This window comes from Gallinula chloropus (genome assembly GCF_964237585.1).
Source record: "Gallinula chloropus genome assembly, chromosome: 14".
Classification (NCBI taxonomy): Eukaryota; Metazoa; Chordata; class Aves; order Gruiformes; family Rallidae; genus Gallinula; species Gallinula chloropus.
Window position 1 is genome coordinate 8,221,202 of NC_140099.1, and position 17,353 is coordinate 8,238,554.

General features: G+C 47.2%; 1 protein-coding gene across 1 annotated transcript; it reads right to left on the reverse strand.

Annotated features, from left to right (window-relative positions):
- Nucleotides 1-3,774: 3,774 nt before the first annotated feature.
- Nucleotides 3,775-16,722, reverse strand: LOC311196948 (tumor necrosis factor alpha-induced protein 2-like; the record flags this gene model as incomplete). Its single annotated transcript, XM_084270621.1, has 11 exons — nt 3,775-5,663; nt 6,068-6,189; nt 7,247-7,402; nt 8,306-8,428; nt 9,389-9,512; nt 9,697-9,795; nt 9,880-9,980; nt 10,790-10,915; nt 12,162-12,276; nt 13,838-14,465; nt 16,383-16,722. The coding sequence occupies 11 exons, from the start codon at nt 16,720-16,722 to the stop codon at nt 5,522-5,524; spliced, it is 2,076 nt and encodes a 691-aa protein (XP_084126747.1). The 3' UTR covers nt 3,775-5,521.
- Nucleotides 16,723-17,353: the final 631 nt, after the last annotated feature.

The window sequence follows — 17,353 nt, forward strand, 5'->3', positions numbered from 1 at the left end:
CCCATGCAGATTGCAACGGGGCTGTGTCTCAACCCATAAAGCTGGCATTGGGATGTTGCCAATGACAAGGGGTCTGTTGAAAGCTGGAGAATGACTTTTTACAGGGTCATGTGGTGACAGGACAAGGGGTAATGGCCTTAAGCTGAAGGAGGGCAGATTTAGGTTAGATATCAGCATGAAATCCTTTGCTGTGAGGGTGGTGAGGCCCAGGCTGCCCAGGCTGCTGTGGCTGACCCCTCCCTGGCAGTGTTCAAGGCCAGGCTGGATGGGGCTTTGGGCAGCCTGGACTAGTGAAGGGTGTCCCTGCCCATGGCAGGGTTGGGACCAGATGAGCTTTGAGGTCCCTTTCAACCCAAAACAGTCTGACTCTATGGTGTCTGTGAGTGTGAAGTTGACAGTCCCTCCCTCACAGCTCAGAGGGGTATCATCATTTCTTGTGGACATGGTGTAAGGTAGAGGGGACTGAAATGGTACCGAAGAGCAGAAACAACCCTTCATTAACCAGGACATTGTACTGTTATATTTATCCTGATATTTTATCTAATCTGTACACTCAGTTTAGTTCTCAGGCTGCACTGCTCCTGCCAGTGGGACTTGGGGGTTGGCCTCCAGCCTTTGGAATAGGGCTCAAAAGCTCTTGAAGACTCCAGGACCAATATTGTTCTACCCGAGAATCTGTTATAATCTCCGCCCTTTCAGAGTTAATCTCTCTCCATCACAGGCGTTCCAACATTAATGAGTATTTCTGAGAGCTCAGCTTTTCTGTTAAATGTTGTTTTCCTCTTTTATTCCTCCATTAGGAGAGTTATTACAGCTCAAGTGCTTCATCCTATTTGGATGAAAACTACTTAGATAAATAGCAATGAATTCTTCTTCCCCAAATGGTGGCCTTCCTGGGTGCTGGTACATGATGTACCCTGGTGTGTCCCACTTACTGAATAAAGCGTGGGAAGATTGGGAGAATGTGGTCCAAGGGCACTACTTGGAGAGGAGTGTTTGGAGAGGGGCTGGGGTGAACACCTAAGGCTTGTGGAGAGGTGAAAGAAGCAACTGAAAACCTCTGAGGGGACAAGACAGAGTGGAGAGATGGAACATGGTTTTGTAGGGAAGCCTCCAAGTTGGTTAGTTTGAAAGGATTTTTTTAATCTGATTTCTAGAGGAGGAAGCCCTGGGTAGGAAGGAGAAATGGTGTTCAGCAGTGGGAACTTTCACATAGTAGCCTTAAAAACTTCATCTTGCTTTAAAAAAAACCCCAAGTAACCTTTCTTCAGTAATGAGCACCTGGACAGCCTGGTGTGTGTGTGCCTGCCCCATCACAATACCTCCCATTTCCCGCAGGAGGTGAGGTCCCCCGCTCTCCCCAGCAGTGTGGAATCGCACCTTTACGCAGGGGGAAATCTGTGGTTGCTGCACTGATGAGTAATTCTTGAAATCCCCATACATTAGCTGCCACTTCTATTATTGTGGCTACAGAAGAGCTATTCTGTATTTCAAGCATAAGTGGGTGATGTGGCCACATCCTTTTAAGTCAAGCAGGAAGGCAGCAATTACTCCCATGGGTTTCAATCTACAGCATAGTACAGCTTTATGCAGGCAGGATTTGGTAGTCATACTCTGGCTTATCAGCCTCTAGCCTGCTCTGAAATATCCTTCCTCCCCTTCACACAGTGATGCTGACTCCTGCCCATCCGGTCACCAGCACCAGCTTTTGACCCGAACTGTGCAAAGCAGAGGCAGGTGATGGGCAGCACATGAAGCTGTGTGGGAAGATGAAGGATGCTGTGTGCCCTAATTCCCCTGGGGAAGGAGACTCCTTTCCCTGCTCGCTGCAGGACTGCTTTTCCTTTTGGATGCTCCACTCATTACGCTTCATGGTCTCTTCCCACTGGTTTGGGGTTTCCAGGTTTTCTCCTATTAAAGTTCATACCAGCTATACTAAATAGAAGGTTTTGTAACTGGGGGTGAGCCCAACTGCTGCCATGCCCTTTGTGAATATCTAATTGCATGTCCTCTTTGTGCTTTACAGCGATTAGTAGAACAGCTGTATTACCTGTGCATGTCACTGTGTGTGTCACTGAGACCAGGACTGTCCACACAGGGATGTGGGCTGAATTCAGACAGGCCCAGTCACCAAAATGCTTTGGTTTAGTGTGCCTCTCTAAATCAGCACATCAGTAACTCCTATGGCCTTTAGTCCAGTGCTCTGAGTTCTCAGGGAAAGCTGCTGAGAAGATCCAGCCTCAGAGGGAGGAATTCAAGGCATTCTGTTTTTTTAAATCCTCATTTCCAAGTCTGGAGACCGCAAAGTTTCTCATCAGGCTCCAGCTTTTTTTTTTTTCCATCATCCCCAGCCATGGGAGGAGCACAGGAGCTCTCTGGCCATTTTTTGGCTTCCCCTGCAGCAAGGGCAGAGGTTCCCCAGGTGTCACTGGTTCCTGCAGGAACAGAGGAGGCAGGTAACTCCTCGGTCTGCCTCTGGTATGCTGTGGTGTGTCTTTTGCACTGCAGATTGCAAATCTTCTGCCAAATGATGGCAGTGCCTGGTGACATGGATGGGTAGGGACCAAGGAGTGCATGTGCCTATACGTGTGAGCTCAGCTGGGGTGCAATGTGGTGGCTGTTGCAGGCCAATGTGCTGGTGGCACCAATGACAACTGACGAGGAGAGCCGGCAATGTGACAGCAACTGTGTCCAGGAACCAGCTTGCTTAACTGTGCTATAAGAGCTGATTTTATTTTTCTTCTTCTTGGCTATTTGCTGTGCCTCCGAGGAGGGGAAACCATCAACACCAGCATAAGCTGCATGATAAAGAAAATCCAGCCACACTGACCTCAGAAAATTTTATTTAGTCATTTTATAGGAGTGCTGTTTATCAGTATTATTCTAATGCCATTATCAGAACATTCATGCAACCACCTGGAAGTACCTGGCTCTGTGTATTATGCTACACATAAATAAATGCCATTGTAAATGTTGAGTTATACAGGATCATAAATAAATTAGTTTCCAGGGTTCACTGGAGCAGAGAGCTGGGGTTTTATAGCAGGATGAAGAGAGTTGCACAATGCAGTTCCATATGGCTTATGAAATGTGTATGAAGACCATTTTCTCCTACCCATCCTAATTATGATGTATAAATAGATCCACTACTGTCCTTTGAGCACTTGCTTAGCTGGAATCTTTTTTTCTTTTTGAAGAAAGACCAGCACAATCACTTGTGTGCTGCATTTCTGTAGGCACTTAACAGATCTCTAAATCAAAATGCAATTATTTATAGCAATAATATGACCTTTCACTAATTGGGAAAGCAGATGTTGCGCAATAGGGGACAGTTGTCCTGAGCGCTCAGTGCTGTCGGAAGTCATTTCGACATCGGGCTTTACAGTGTAGCAGGGATAAGGGCTTAAATGATGCGTGAGAATTGTTTACATTATGTGTATATATGAGGTTTGTGCAAATGTCAGTGTGCTTATGGAAGAAGAGTTGGGTTTGAACTACCAGTGCCAAGGCAGCAGACGGACACCAAAGCCCAATTAGGTTCCTTCTCCCGGTGTGTGTCGCTGGCCACTGCTAGCTGAGCAGCCCTGAGCGCTCAGCACCCCTTTCATGGCGCAGCAGCAAAGCCGCAGGGGTAACAGCAACTGCACGGAGGGTAACAGGGAGGCAGCTGGGGCAGCTTCTGGTGGGCTGCAGCTCCTAAAGGTGCGTGTGTGCAGGAGGAGACAACGGAGACAGAGGAAGGGGGATGCCAGAGCAGTAAGGATGAGATGCATATCAAATACATAACTTTTTATTATCAAATATTGAGACTGTGGTCTCAGTGCTTAGAGGCTGATGTTTTGGACCTTGCTATAACAGATACCATAATCACGGCACATGTGGCAGTCCTTGCTCCAGAGAGAGACCAATACACAGCACAAACAGCATATGCCTCTGCTTTTCCAGCTTGTCTGTTGTCCAGCAAGACCCTCCCTACCTGGAACCAGTGGGTGACATTCACCAGCGCAGGCTGAGAGTAGCGTAAGAATTGGCCCTTTGCAGAAGTACATAGGACTACATGTGGCAATGCAGTAAACAACAGCCAGACACAGAATATATGAGTCACTTTTCTAGCGTATTTGAATGCTGTTTAAATACAAACATTGCAAATTAATATCTCTCAGGAAAAAATAAAATTGGATGCAAAACCACGCCAGTGGTATACCGCATATGCATATAAATACATTACATGGTTTGCACAGTCATCATGCATCTTCCTTCTGGATTGACTTTCTACAGACTGAAACAAAGTTGAAATAGAAAAAAAGCAGAAAGGAAAGGTCTTCAACTAAACATATTGTTGTTTTGGCAAGTGATTCGCTTCCCAAAAAACTAGGCTGTAAAAAGCCCCATAGTTTCACAACAGACCCATTGGTGTTTTCACCTCACATCTACCTCACAGCAAGAGGGGAAAGAGTGAGCAAGGAAGGGGTGGTGCATAAAGGATGCTCAGTACATTTAATGGCATTTGAGACCACTTTCACCACCCATTCACAGCCTCTGATGTTAACAGGGTCTGGAAAAGTCCTTGTCCTCGATAAGGAGGGCTTAAGTAATATCCAAAGTGCTTTACTAGATGCCGGTGCTTCGCCCACACCATCCATTGCAACAAGCAGTTTGCTCCTGACCCTCTGCTCGCAGGGCGCTGCTCCAGAGGACTCACTGCAGAGGGGCTGGTGGTTTCCCGGGGGGGGGGGGGGTGGAGGGTGGGTCAGGTCCTCCCACCTTGTGGAGGTGAAAGAAGCATATGCTGCCCTGGCCAGCGTTCTGCTGTGGGGACTATCAGGGCTCTTTGAGGCCAGTTCAGAAACTCCAATGCCCCTGGGTATCACTGCTGCCTGGGACACAGCCTGCAGCTAGGGCCTCTCCAAGCCCCAGATCTGGGATTGCAGCAGAGCAGAGGGACAGCAGGAGTCCTGCCATTGCTGAGCCACAGCTCCTCCTGACCCAGAACCTGTTGCCTCTCCCATCAGCCTAAGACAGCTGCCCTCGTCCAGCTCAGAAGGTGGCAGAGGGGGTGCAAGCATGCTCACATGGGACTTTTCCAACATCTCTAAATTTTTGCTTCAGTTTTTCTTTCCTTCCATTTCCTTAGAAGAGAAAGAGCTACATAGGAGGTTTCTGCTTGATCTGGGCTAGCTGGGGAGTCAGCAATGTGGCCTTCGTGGCACCCCGTGAGGTAGATGGAGGTCAGAGCATTAGGCAAATGTCCAGGCAGAGAAGGTGGTGGCACCAAGGAGACCTCGGAGGGAGCCAGTGACTGCTGCAAGGAGCAAGCACTGCTCCTCCCACGGGTGCCCCCTTTCCCCAGCTGTGAACAGAGGACAGGGGTTCCCATAAAGATGCTGAGCACTGGTGTAGGACAAAGTACTTTCCGTAGGAAAAGGCAGCAGTGTGCACTGTGCATCGCTCCAGGCGACAGTCTCCATCCCCAGCTTAGCCCACAGTCTGGCACAAGGCGGGTGCAGAGGGGGGTCTCGGCCTAGGACACATTGATGTTGGAGAAGAGCGGGGCTACGGGCAGCGTGGACGCCGTGCTGTCTGCCAAGTAGCCCAGGATGCTTTTGAGTTCACCACGTGACAAATTGGCTTTGATGTGCAGGAACGCTTCCAGGTGCCTTTTGCTGTGGAAGAGAAACGCCAAGGTGTTACCTCCTCTGGCAGACCTCTGCGCTGGGCCCCTCATGCCAGGAGGAGAGCCTCACCCTGCAGCAGGCACTGAGGTCCTCAGTAGACACCAGGTCAGCATCTGGCAGTCCTACATGGGGGCCAGCACTGCCCTGGGAGGTTTGGGGTAGGGTAGGGACTCTCTAAGGCAAAGGAGAAAGTCAGGCCAGACTTTGCAATACACCAATTGGCCTTTTCCACTTGTTTATTTTGCTGACTGGTGGTGCTGGGGCTGCCACAGCCTCACCTTACCCCCCCACCCCCATTTTTGTAGACTCAGGCGGTAGGAACCTCACTTACACTCACTGGACTAGTTCCTGGCACAATTAAAGTTTCACACAGGTATGTGCAGATCTCTTACCGGATGTCTGGGTATGTCGTGGCGAGTGTCGCAACTTCGATTTTAATAGCACCTAAATCCTGAAGTCGGATTATTTCAGCCAGTTTGGGGAGCGCTGAATTCAGCCATGTGGCTTGAGACCCCTGCCAGGAGAGGAAAAGGTCAGCAGGGCATCGTGGAGGTGCAAACCACCCACCTGCCCAGGAGATGGGTTTCACCAGGGTGCCAGATGGCTCCTCAGGCTGTTTTCTGGTGAGGGGGAAGGACAGACAGGGATTTTAGGTGCCTGTTTTCAGTCATGCTTGTAGCCCAGACTTTGCCTGGGCCAGCCTTAGAGAAACTGGATCAGTTCTGTGGTTGTTTCAAATCCTCCCACACAGTGGTGTAGGGTTTGCCGTATGACTGAGGTTTCCACATCCACCTTGACAGACTCTCTCTGCTCTTCCCTCCCATCTCATTTTCCTTCCCTTGGGTTTCTACACTGCCTGACGTGTATGAGGAGTGATGGGCCAGGTAATGTGTAGCCACATGCTGCTTTCTTGGAGCTCTGCACACAACCCTGCCTTCAGCATTTCCAGACATTGCCAAAATCCTCTCCCTGCCCACTCAGGTAAAACACTGGACCTGGATTTCCCCAGGTGCCCGCTATCTGACCTCCCACCCATGCCAAGTGATGTTCAGGCTTGTTCCTTCTCCAGTAAAACATGCATGGGGTGGGTAAGGACAGGGTTTGGCTTAGCTTTTTAGCAGATAAATTTAGAGGTGTGGAAGAAGAAAAGAGATCTCAGAGGACAGAGAGGGGTCTTGTGAAAGAAACCCTTGTGTACCAGAGACCCCACGCTACCTGTTCCAGCCCTTGCCTGGCCTAACAGCAGCAGAGTGAGGGAAATCAAAGGTGCATGTTGTACTGTGTACTTGTGCAAGTTGTACTGGAACTGGAGAAGATTAGCTAAATCTTCTGACCCCATTAGTATAAATCTTCAAAAGGAAACCAGTTCCTATGGGACAAAGGAGGATGAGATCACTGCTTTCCATCTGGGGGAAGGCAGGCTGGGGCAGGGAACTTGGAGACCTCTTTCTGCCTTACAGGAAATTAAGCTGATTCAGAAAGGTTAATGAGAGGCCCCAGAAAATGCATCTTCCTGTTCTTCAGGGTGTCTGCACCCTATGCTGTTGCAGATGCGATGAGCACTCACTTACATTGCTGGTGCAGAAGGCTTCCAGGTCGGCAGCATTCTTGGATATGTTTTGGGCCAGGTTTTGCTGTTGCCCTGGAGTCTTCAGGCTGACTTTCCTCTTCAGCAGCCTCACAATATACTCTTTAACCAAATGGGCATGGATCTTCTCAACAATAACCTGTTGGGAAGGAGAGAGATCTTCCATCTGGCTTTTTGCTTGGGGACAAAACAAACCATAGGTTTGTCCTCTGTGGGTGGAGGACAAAGATGTCTTAGGTGCTGTAAGACATGAGACACCAAACGCCTGCTGCTGACCACAGGAGAGGCACAGCACTGGTTGCCAGTCTCTTCACAGCTGGTTACGGGACATCCTAGATGCTGAGAATTTCTTTGTACTCAAACTAACAACTTTGGGAATTTCCAAATATTGTTTCCTTCTGGGAAGAGTTGAAGGCATATAAAAGATCTAATGTGTGTTAGAGAAGAAGTAGCAGTACTGCAGAGAAACAGGAATTCATGCTGCTCCTCCTGTTCCTCTAATACTCAAAACATTGTCCTTTTTTCCAGGCAATTAAAAAGACAAAGGCAGGAAATCAAAGACTTTTTAAAGTTGTGATGTTTCATATATACTCAGCACCACTAAAAATATGGTTGTGGCTGAGTTATCTGGGATTTTTCCCAGTTGCATCCATCTCCTCCAGTCTTCAGGGAAATGAAAGGAGCCATGAGATACAATCATGCAATCACATCAGTGTTTCAAAGTTGCTAAACCAAACCCATACAAAAAGAAATCCATATTTTGGGTGATTGCTGGAGCACTTTTTCTCCATAGCAAGGCTGGTTTTCTCAGCCAAGACTGCAGCAGAGTGACAGGTGCCTGCTTCTGCCAGAGAAGAGTAAAACTGATGTGGCTAATCTCTGTAAACTGCATGCTGTTGGCAATCCTGCCTGTGAGGGAGCTCTGCTGCCAGGGCAGCTCACCAGCTTAATGTGGGTCCAGGTAACTCCAATCTCAGAGGATCAGACCTGAAAACATAGCCTCAGCATCCCAGAATCCCTCTAATACTTCTCTTGAACTTACATGGTAGAAAGGGTCCTTTAGGGTCTGGAAGTCTGAAATATGCTTGCTGGTGGTTTTAATGATCTCATTCATAATTTCATTGCTCGAGTCCCATTTATTTTCTGTAAACTTCTTATAAATCGGCTGAAAAAAAAGGAAACTTTGCTTAGATCCTTCAAAACAAATTCTATGCACATGTGTATTTCACATTTCTATATGTACAGTATCCTATGTAGCAACAGTGCAGTGTGCAGTCCTGTGCAGGGACGTGTGACAATGACTTAGGGGGCAGGGGAAGAGTGGGCTGTATTGGGTTTGTGTCCCCATCTTGGTTTCTTGAGCTTGAAAAGCTCATATTGGAGATGCTTTTTTTTTTTATTTCCACATTTTAGTGTTTTGTCCACATCATCTTGTCTGATTAGAGAATTAGAACCATCAGGGGGAAAAAATTAATCATTAGGAGATGTTTTCAGTCTCATTGTGGCCAATTTTTCTTGGCCACAGAAAAGAAATAAAACAGTAAGAAAAGCAGCCTTGCTATGTCAGATGCCTTCCAAAAGGACATCTGACATCTACAGAGAAAGCAGGACAGATTGGGGCAGAGGACTCCTGACTCCTGTGTCTTCCCCTCTGCCACTCTTAAGTTAAAAAGCATGTATGATGGTGTGTTATGTTATAAAAAAAAGGAAGAAAAAAAAGGAGAAAGAAACCAAAAGTGCCTTTCAGGCCATCTCCATGAAGAAGCTAAAAGCCACTTAATTTCACTTCATGTCATTTATGGTTGCTTCCTACAGTTTGGTGTGCAAACACTTGCAGGTTGAGACTCTCCCTCCTGCCTCACTTCTCTCAGGTGTGATCAGCACATTTTACGCTCACTTGCACCATCAGGCCTAAATCCTTTCACTTGTGCCTGCAGGCTTTGGGGCCAGCTGAAGAAGGGGTGACTCAGGGCTTTCTGCCTGATGCTGAGAGGTGACCTGCCCCACAACCCTTCTGAACTTCGCTGCATTCGAATCATTTGGGCTGATGGCATGGCAGGGGAACCTGCCTGGCACAGCACAGGCTGAGCAGTGGGTAAGAGGGTCTGGGGTGCGGATACGGTACCTTCAGCTGCACAAACACCTGCTGAAGCAGCACATCGAAGCCGCCGTTTTCAATGTCACTGAGAGTGCCAAGAATACTGGCTTTATTGTCGTCCTTTTCTGACATGTTTTTCTCTGTATAGTCCCTGCAAGGAAACATCAGCAAGGTCAGAATAATCTGTCCTCAAAAGAAAGGGAGAAGTTCAGAGGTCTTCAGACCTTCCTCTGCAGGCAGATGGACCTTCCTCTGCCCATCTCCCCTCTATCACACCATCATCTGCTGCCTGCAGAGGAAGGGGCAAAGCCTTTTCCAAAGCAGCAAAGCCTCACCTAAAATTCCAGCAGTTGTTAATATTTGCAATCAGTATAGGCTTGTAGTATCTGTGCTTCTTGCTTCTCTCCTTAAAGTCTTCAAAAGCATCCTTGTAGCTGGAGGGGAGATGGGGAGAGGGTAGATGAGTGGGTTCCCTGGGTACTCTGGTAGCCCTGCTGCCCAACCCTGCCTTACCGCACCTTTGTAGGAAGGCAGGCAGCTCCTTCCACAGGCGATGCGACAGCTCCTCACCCACTGCTGGGCTGATGTCCTTGGCCCGCTTCTGCCCACTGTAGATACTCTAACAAACAAACAAGATCAATTTTAAATGCCACCTGCTCCAAAAAGGCCAGGTTTCCCAGTTAAAAATGCTACAGATCCTTAACTGTGGTAACTGCACCCAGCTCTCCTGCATCCTCCCCAAGACTGAGCCAGGGACCTTGAAGAGCAGCCATACTCAGTTGGTGTACTCAAGCCAATTTTGAACTCAATTTTCAAATGGGGAGAGAGGTGAAGAAGCAAGAAGCATTAAAGAAAGCCTATAAAATAGCCGAGAAAGCAGGGAAAGTGACACTTGGGTTCTTTTGCTTTTTTCAGAGATTGCATTAAAAGCCCCAATTTAAGCTCAACCTCAATATATGAAGGGTTTGTTTTTCAAAATATCAACTCTGCTAATCCTCTGCTGACAGAGGAGAGAGAGTGTTGAGCATGGGGAAAGGGCATGAACACTTGGAGCAGCTCGGCCCGTGACAGGGTCTGCGGGCGCAAGCTGGGCAGCAGCACAGCACTACTTCCCTGCTCAGCTAAATCTCTCTTTCTCTGCTGATACATTACCCAAAGCTTGGATTTGGCTGTGGTTCAGAAAAAAACACATAGGCAGAAATGAAGGTAACTTTCTTGCTCATTTTTCTTATGGAGAAACTACTCTGCAGCACATGGAGATGAGGGCCATGGCAGACCATGGGTTAGGGCTCCCCTGTACCACCCACCTCTGCTACTGCCCTACACAAGCACCTTGGCCTTTCGCTTTTCTGTACTGACTACAGTTAGTCTCGAATCCTGGATCCACGCAGGACACAGCTATACATTTATAAGATAGATCTGTGTTACCTGGATAACAAATATTGCTAGTAATTCACTCTGAAAATGTCCGTTTAGTTTCTCTGGTTCTTTGTCTTCTTTCCATCTTTGAACTTCTTTTTCTAAACATCTGCTCAGTGAATTTTTGACAGTAGCCTTTAGGGAAGGAAGAACAACAGCATTTACCACAAAATGGATGTTGCAGTTCCTGCCTTAAGCAGGCTTTACTCACCCACCCACCATTTATCTGGCTGAGCTGATTTTTTTTCCCCCTCGTCCTTGTTTGAGAAATAAAGGCTCTTTGTTACCAGATGCCTCACCCTGCAGCAAGGACAACCCCCTCACAACATCCATCTGTGCAACAGCAAGTTGAGTATTTCAGGGTGAGAATGAAGATCAAGATCCATGTCCCTGCCCTGCATCCCACCACATCAGTGGTGATCGTCAGGGCAGGGGAGCAGCGCGTGAGAAGGCCGCAGGCAGCTACGCGTGCCGGAGCCCAAAATCCCCCAGCCACGCAGCGCCTGCAGGTCACACTCAGTGTTACCCCCCACCCCTGGTTTCGCAATCCTTTTTCAGTAGCACTCCTGACATCTCACGGATGCTGGAGAGCGAAACAGAATGTTCTCAAGGTTTTCCCTGCTCTGAGCCCTCTTGCGCACACGCTGAGCAGGGAATGGCTTTTGAAATGGCCTGTGCGGTGGCTGGTTCTATCTCCAGTCACCAAGTGCTGCATTTGTGTGCTTCACAGCCCTTACACCCACCTCTTCCATCTGCAAACCATCACGGGTTACAGCTAAACCTGGAATTTGCCTTTTCATTTTCCGGGAATTCCAGCCCAGAATGTCAAAGGCATTAAGTTATGAGAATACTGTAAAAGTTGCTTCTTGTTTCCATTAAGGCAGGACCGATCCAAGAGACAGAGCAACTGTTATTTGCTGGGGATCAGACAATCCTCCCTCAAAGACACAGATTTTTCAGGACCAGGCCTGCATGCTTCACACTCACCCAAGGTCTGCAGAGACCAGAACTAATTCTGAAACCATCATCTGCGAGAGGGAGCATAAATCCCTTCAGAGATTTAACAGTTCACCAGAAAGTCACCCACAAAGATTTGTAGTTGGACTTTTTCCCACCTTTCCACCACAAAGTTTGCAAGAACAGAGCAGCTCTTGGATGGCTTCCAGGGCAGAAGGTTGGGCTACCCAGGAGTTTGCTCTGCAAGTTCAGTCTAGCACAAAATTGACCTCAAAAGAAACAAAGACATTCTTGCTTTTGCTTCTCTCTGGAAGGGTGTGTCTGGCTCACAGGTGAGAAGCGTGCATGCAGGACAAGTCAGAGCTCCTCCAAGGAGTTGTATGGGAGCAGTAAAGGGAAGAGGAGGGACTGAACAGATTCTCACCTCTTCACTGTCAAGGTATTTCTTTTCAAGTTTTTTGCTCAGACTTGATGGCAAAAGGCTTCCAAGCTCAATTTTTCCCAACTCCTCTGCTAAAACATGATCTTTTCTCATATCTCTGGAATGAGAAAACCAAACAATCACATTTTCCAAGGGCAGTGTAATTCAAGACAGCTGTTGATGCAAATCACTGAAATTTTTTCAGGAAATTGGTGAAAAAACAGATGGAAATGTGCACGGTCCTTAGTACAGGCAGGACCTGCAGGACCTGAATCTGTGCAAGAGATGGGACCTGTGGGAGCAGGACCCTGAGCAACCTCGGGAACGGGGTCATGTTCTGCCAGCCTCCCGAGCACCAGCCACAGCGCTGGGTGCCCAGAGCAGCAGGAGGGACTAGTCCCAGGACACATGGCTAGCTCGGAATGGAGCAGGTAGTTTCATACCCTGATGTCATGTCTTCAGCATGCCTCCTGAGCTGGGTGCTCCTGAGCAGCTTCGAGGGAAGGGACCTGCCAGCTTTGGGGGGATCGGGCCAGCACTTCACTGGGGACTGATCAGGAAGCAGCCTCTCTTCCTGGAGCTGCACAGAGTAACTCCAAGCATCACTTGATTCCCATGTTTGCACATGACCCAGCTCCACAGGTCACCCACCACCGTGCTTCCCACGCACTGTTTCTGACACGATGCTGGACGTTGAGGTCAGGCTGTTGTGCAACCTTCTTCTTCCTCACTGCTCCCTTCACTGCTGGATCTTGAGAGAAGTGGTCCCTGAGCAGGCACCTGAACCTCTGGAAACACCCAGCAAAGCAGCTGCTGCCCTGGCCAACATAGTCCCCAGCGCCAGGCAGCACTGCTCTGGCTGAGCCCTGCTCCTCACAGCTAATGATTTCCAAACACATGCCAGTTCTGGCCTGAATATCTTGCTGTAGGTAGAGCAAGCACTGGGTCTGGAAGCTTTCCAGACCCAACACTGACTCATTATACCCTGTCAATGAAACAAGAGAAGGAAAAAGTGGAAGTGAAGGTTGAATGGCTTTAGAACTGCGGAAGAAACACCACTGCTGTATTTACTGGTTTTCACCTAAGAAATGAGAGCCCTTAATTCTCCATCCAGTACTATAAGCCACAAAAAAGAATATTTTCCATTCCATAACATACATTGCTAGCAATAATGAAGGGCAACTCTTGGCTGATGATGACCTCTTACAGGAGCTCAACCTTTGGTCTTCTAACCCAGAGGAGAGCACAGGCTGTGGTTGATGACTAAAAAACTTCCTCCAATCCCAGGCTAACTGCATCTCAGATTGTTGTATTTATTGGCAGCCCTCTGGTCCAGAAGGCTAAAATTTCCAAATTTTCCAAGAATGAGTTCAGACCTGCAGCTGGAATGGAGATCACAGCAATGAACCTGGTCAATTTGCCCCACAAGTAAAATATCTGTGTGCACGTCTGTTGCCCAGAAGCTGGAATAGTGGGGTGAGCCCTTGGTTTAGACTAGCAGCCTTGAGTGTGTCCTGGCCAGCCTGTGTACTTCAGTGTGATGCCAGTGACACCAAAGTCTAGCCAGGTGCTAGACTGCTTTGCAGTGACACCGACTCATAAATAGAAAGCATCCAGTTTTGCAGCCAGTGAACTTGTGTTGATCACCAGGGATAAACACATGCAAAATCCTTACTTACTTTGGATAAATGTTGTGTGCCCATGAGAGGAGGAGGTAAATATCCTTGTCTTCCAGATGAGACTCAGCATTTTTCTCTGCCTCAGAGGCAAAATAGTTGTGGTAGAGTTCTGCATAAGTGCTGAACACATTAAACTCAGGAGGATAAAGCTGTTTAATGTACTTTACAACTACTGTCAAATCTTCTTTCATTGTCTTTCCCATGTGCAAGAGGTTCTGGCCAACTGTAGAGAGGTTCTCAGTTCTAGGTGTACGGCTTGTGTCTTTCATTCGAGTTTCTACTGACTCCTTTACTGTAGCCATCCAAAGCTCTTTCCATTTTCTAGGTCTAAATTGCATGTTTTGGTCAGGGGGATTCTCTAATGTGTAGTTCTGATCTTCTCTCTCCTGCTCTTTCAATGCCTCTACTGCCTGCTGCAGCAGTTCTGGGTTTGTTTTCGCCAGGAGTAAAGAGTCTTTCAAGATGCTGAAGACTTTGTGCTTCAGAACTTCATGGACGGACTCGACATCTTGCTGGCTGGTATTCAGCCCCTCCTCACTTTTGCTTGCCAGGCTCTTCTCCAGGACAATCAGATACTGAGCAGCATCGCAAAGCTTGTTGTCCTCAAGGAGATCCATGATTTGTTTGACTGGAGTAAAAAAGAACAGCCTTGTTTTTAATCCAATATCAATGATTTAAATTTGTTTTATATAAAATGATGGCTTTGGAGTACGGTTTTGAAAGATGGTCATGTTTCTATAATGCTATAATAACTAGATATTAGGCTCCTTCACCACACAGCAAATTTTTCTATTTATTTGAAGATCAGATTATTCCTAGCCTGCCTCTAACTGGGGAAGTGGTAATTCCATTAGCATTATGTAAACACCAGCGTGTTGCATATGGAAATAATTTTTTCCCAAACTTTAGATTTGTGGGAATTGATTTATTTATTATCTCCCATCCTATTAATATGACTTCAAGTAAGAAGCATGGCTTTAGGAGAAAAAAAACCCCAAACCCAAGATAGAAAAATGTAAATAAGATGTGCTAGAGGAGATACCACACGGGTTTTCCAGAAATAGACTGGCATAATCTGACCTGTGAGATTTTTTCAGAGGACACATTTAGCAGGCAAGATAAACACAACTGAACTATCCTATCTGAGCTACAGCTAGTGACCCAACACAGTGCAATCTGGAAAATTATTAGTTAAATTGGAGAAGTTATATCTCAAAATAACTTCTGTTAGGCGTGTAAGGTTTGTATAGAAAACCCTGGGTGGAGAAAGCTTACATTATTCATGAAACTCATCGTGCTTCATATTCTCTGTGGAGACCATGGCACAAAAGCTGGGAGTGCCCTATTGGCATCCGCTGATTACACAAAATTCAGAGACATTATGGAGACTGAGGGCTTGGTGCATTATGCAGGAACAAGGGGATAACTTGAATAGCAAACGGGCTGAAATTTAATAGCACACAGTATCAGACACAGATTCAATAGAACAAAAGTTACTTAGCAACAAATAGGATTTTCTGCTGCAAGTTGGACATGAATCAGCCTAGAGGTGGAACAGGAAGAGAGATGCCTGGAGAATTAATAAATCATTACTGTGAGATGATGGCAAAGATGTCACATATGACCCAAGGATGTATCCAGTGAGCAATGTCCAGCTGAGATAGGAAAATGGTAACATATTGCACCAGGCACTGGCATTATCTCACCTGGGTTATTTTCTGCAATTCTGGTTGATTTATTTAAAAGAAAAAGAAAAAAAGAAAAAGAGGGCAATGCAGCAATAAAAACAAAGGCATGAAGGGCCTTTTTTCAGTAGGCTTGTTCATTTCACTGAGCAAATTCAAGGCCGAGAAGGAAAACATCTGGCACATGAAGAAAGAGAAGCCAATTAGCCAGGTAAACGCTTGCCTGGAAATTAGATAATTTGTACTAAAACAATGAGACTTTGGAAGAGCTCCTTCAGTGAAGGAGGTAGGACTAAAAAAATCAACTTGCTCTGAGGTACAGCTTGCTAAGTTTATGAACCAAGTAATGAGACAGGTCACCTGAGGTAGCAGGTGAGCTTTGGAAGTGCCAAGGGGCACTTTCCTGTCCAGTTCTGGGTTTCTCCAAGCAGGGATTTCTCTGCGTCTCTAAGCACTGGAGGAGCTGCATGTTCAGATATCAGTCCCAGGGAAGACCAATGCATGCTGTTTGCTGCTGTCCCTGGGGCAGGAGGAGATTCCACAGGGTGCTGGTTTCATGGAGGAACACAGCAGAGAAGTATGCCTTGGATTCTCACCCACCCACAGACCTCTGTGCCCTCAAGAGAGGAAGAAATAAGTTTTGTTTTGGACAGAAAACTTGCAAACTGGCAGTTCCTCAAGGTACCAAAGGACCAGGGCTTGAGGTCATGCCTATGCTTAGCCTATGTTTCCCCGGGGTCCTTGGCCAAGTCACTTTAATCTGTCAGTGCCATTGTTTCTCCAGGGGACAAGTCTCCATCTCCTGCAGCCCCTCTAGAGATAACTGTGAGCTGGTGCAAGGAGAATGGAGGAGCACTTACCACTGGGTGGCTTGATCTTCTTCATCTTCTTAAATGCATTTGTGAAGATTCCCTTTATTCCTTTCTTCCCCTTTTCAGGGCTGTCTCCAGCAGAGGTGCAGCTCCCATTGCTCGTGATGGAAGATGCACGTGAGGGTCTGCAGGCTGCCTCTGGCCTTTCACTCATCTTCTCCTGATCCCTGGACCAGATTTCGTCTCCAGAAGGTTCAGGACAGTCAGGGACTTGCTCAGCTACTGATGCTGAAGGGTTTTCAAGCTGCCTGTTTGCACCAATGCAACCCTCTGATCCATTGCGTATTCCAAAGGGACCGCTTTGGAAAAAAGGTAACATTTTCATCATTTTCCTTCTACCCTGTAAATTTCAGAAAGAACTGGTCAGATTACAACAGTTTGCATAAAAGCTACCCTGGCACAGTGTGGCAAGGTGTGCTCCCATTAAAGGAACATAATCCTGTAATGAGTTGTCCCTGTGTGGGTGCTGCGGGGAGTGCCAGGCACAACTGGTATGAGCACAGCTCTGTGGAAGAGCTCCTGAGCAATGTCACCCCAGGTGACTGAAAGGATGGATACAGCTCTCAGAGAAAATCAATGAGTGATTTTAAGGGTGATTCACGTGGCCTGATTTGAGCCTGGCTGGATACAGGAGAGCAGAACCCTCCGATAGAATGCTGTGGGAATGTGGATGTGAGCGTGAATGCTGTGTGTGAATGATGTGGGTGGGGTGGGACAAGAGTCCTGTGCCAATTCAAAGGAACCACAAATCTCCCATACTTTTATTTGGAATCAGGATTAATTCCAACCTTCTTTTTATTTTGCTGATGTCGTTTCATCTTGCTGCAGATCTGTTTGTGGAAGCCCCCATGTAGCTACTTGTACACCCAGTTTACCAGTACACACTGGTTTGGGTTGGAAGGGACCTCAAAGCTCATCTAGTTCCAACCCCCTGAATAGAGGGGCAGAACCACATCCCT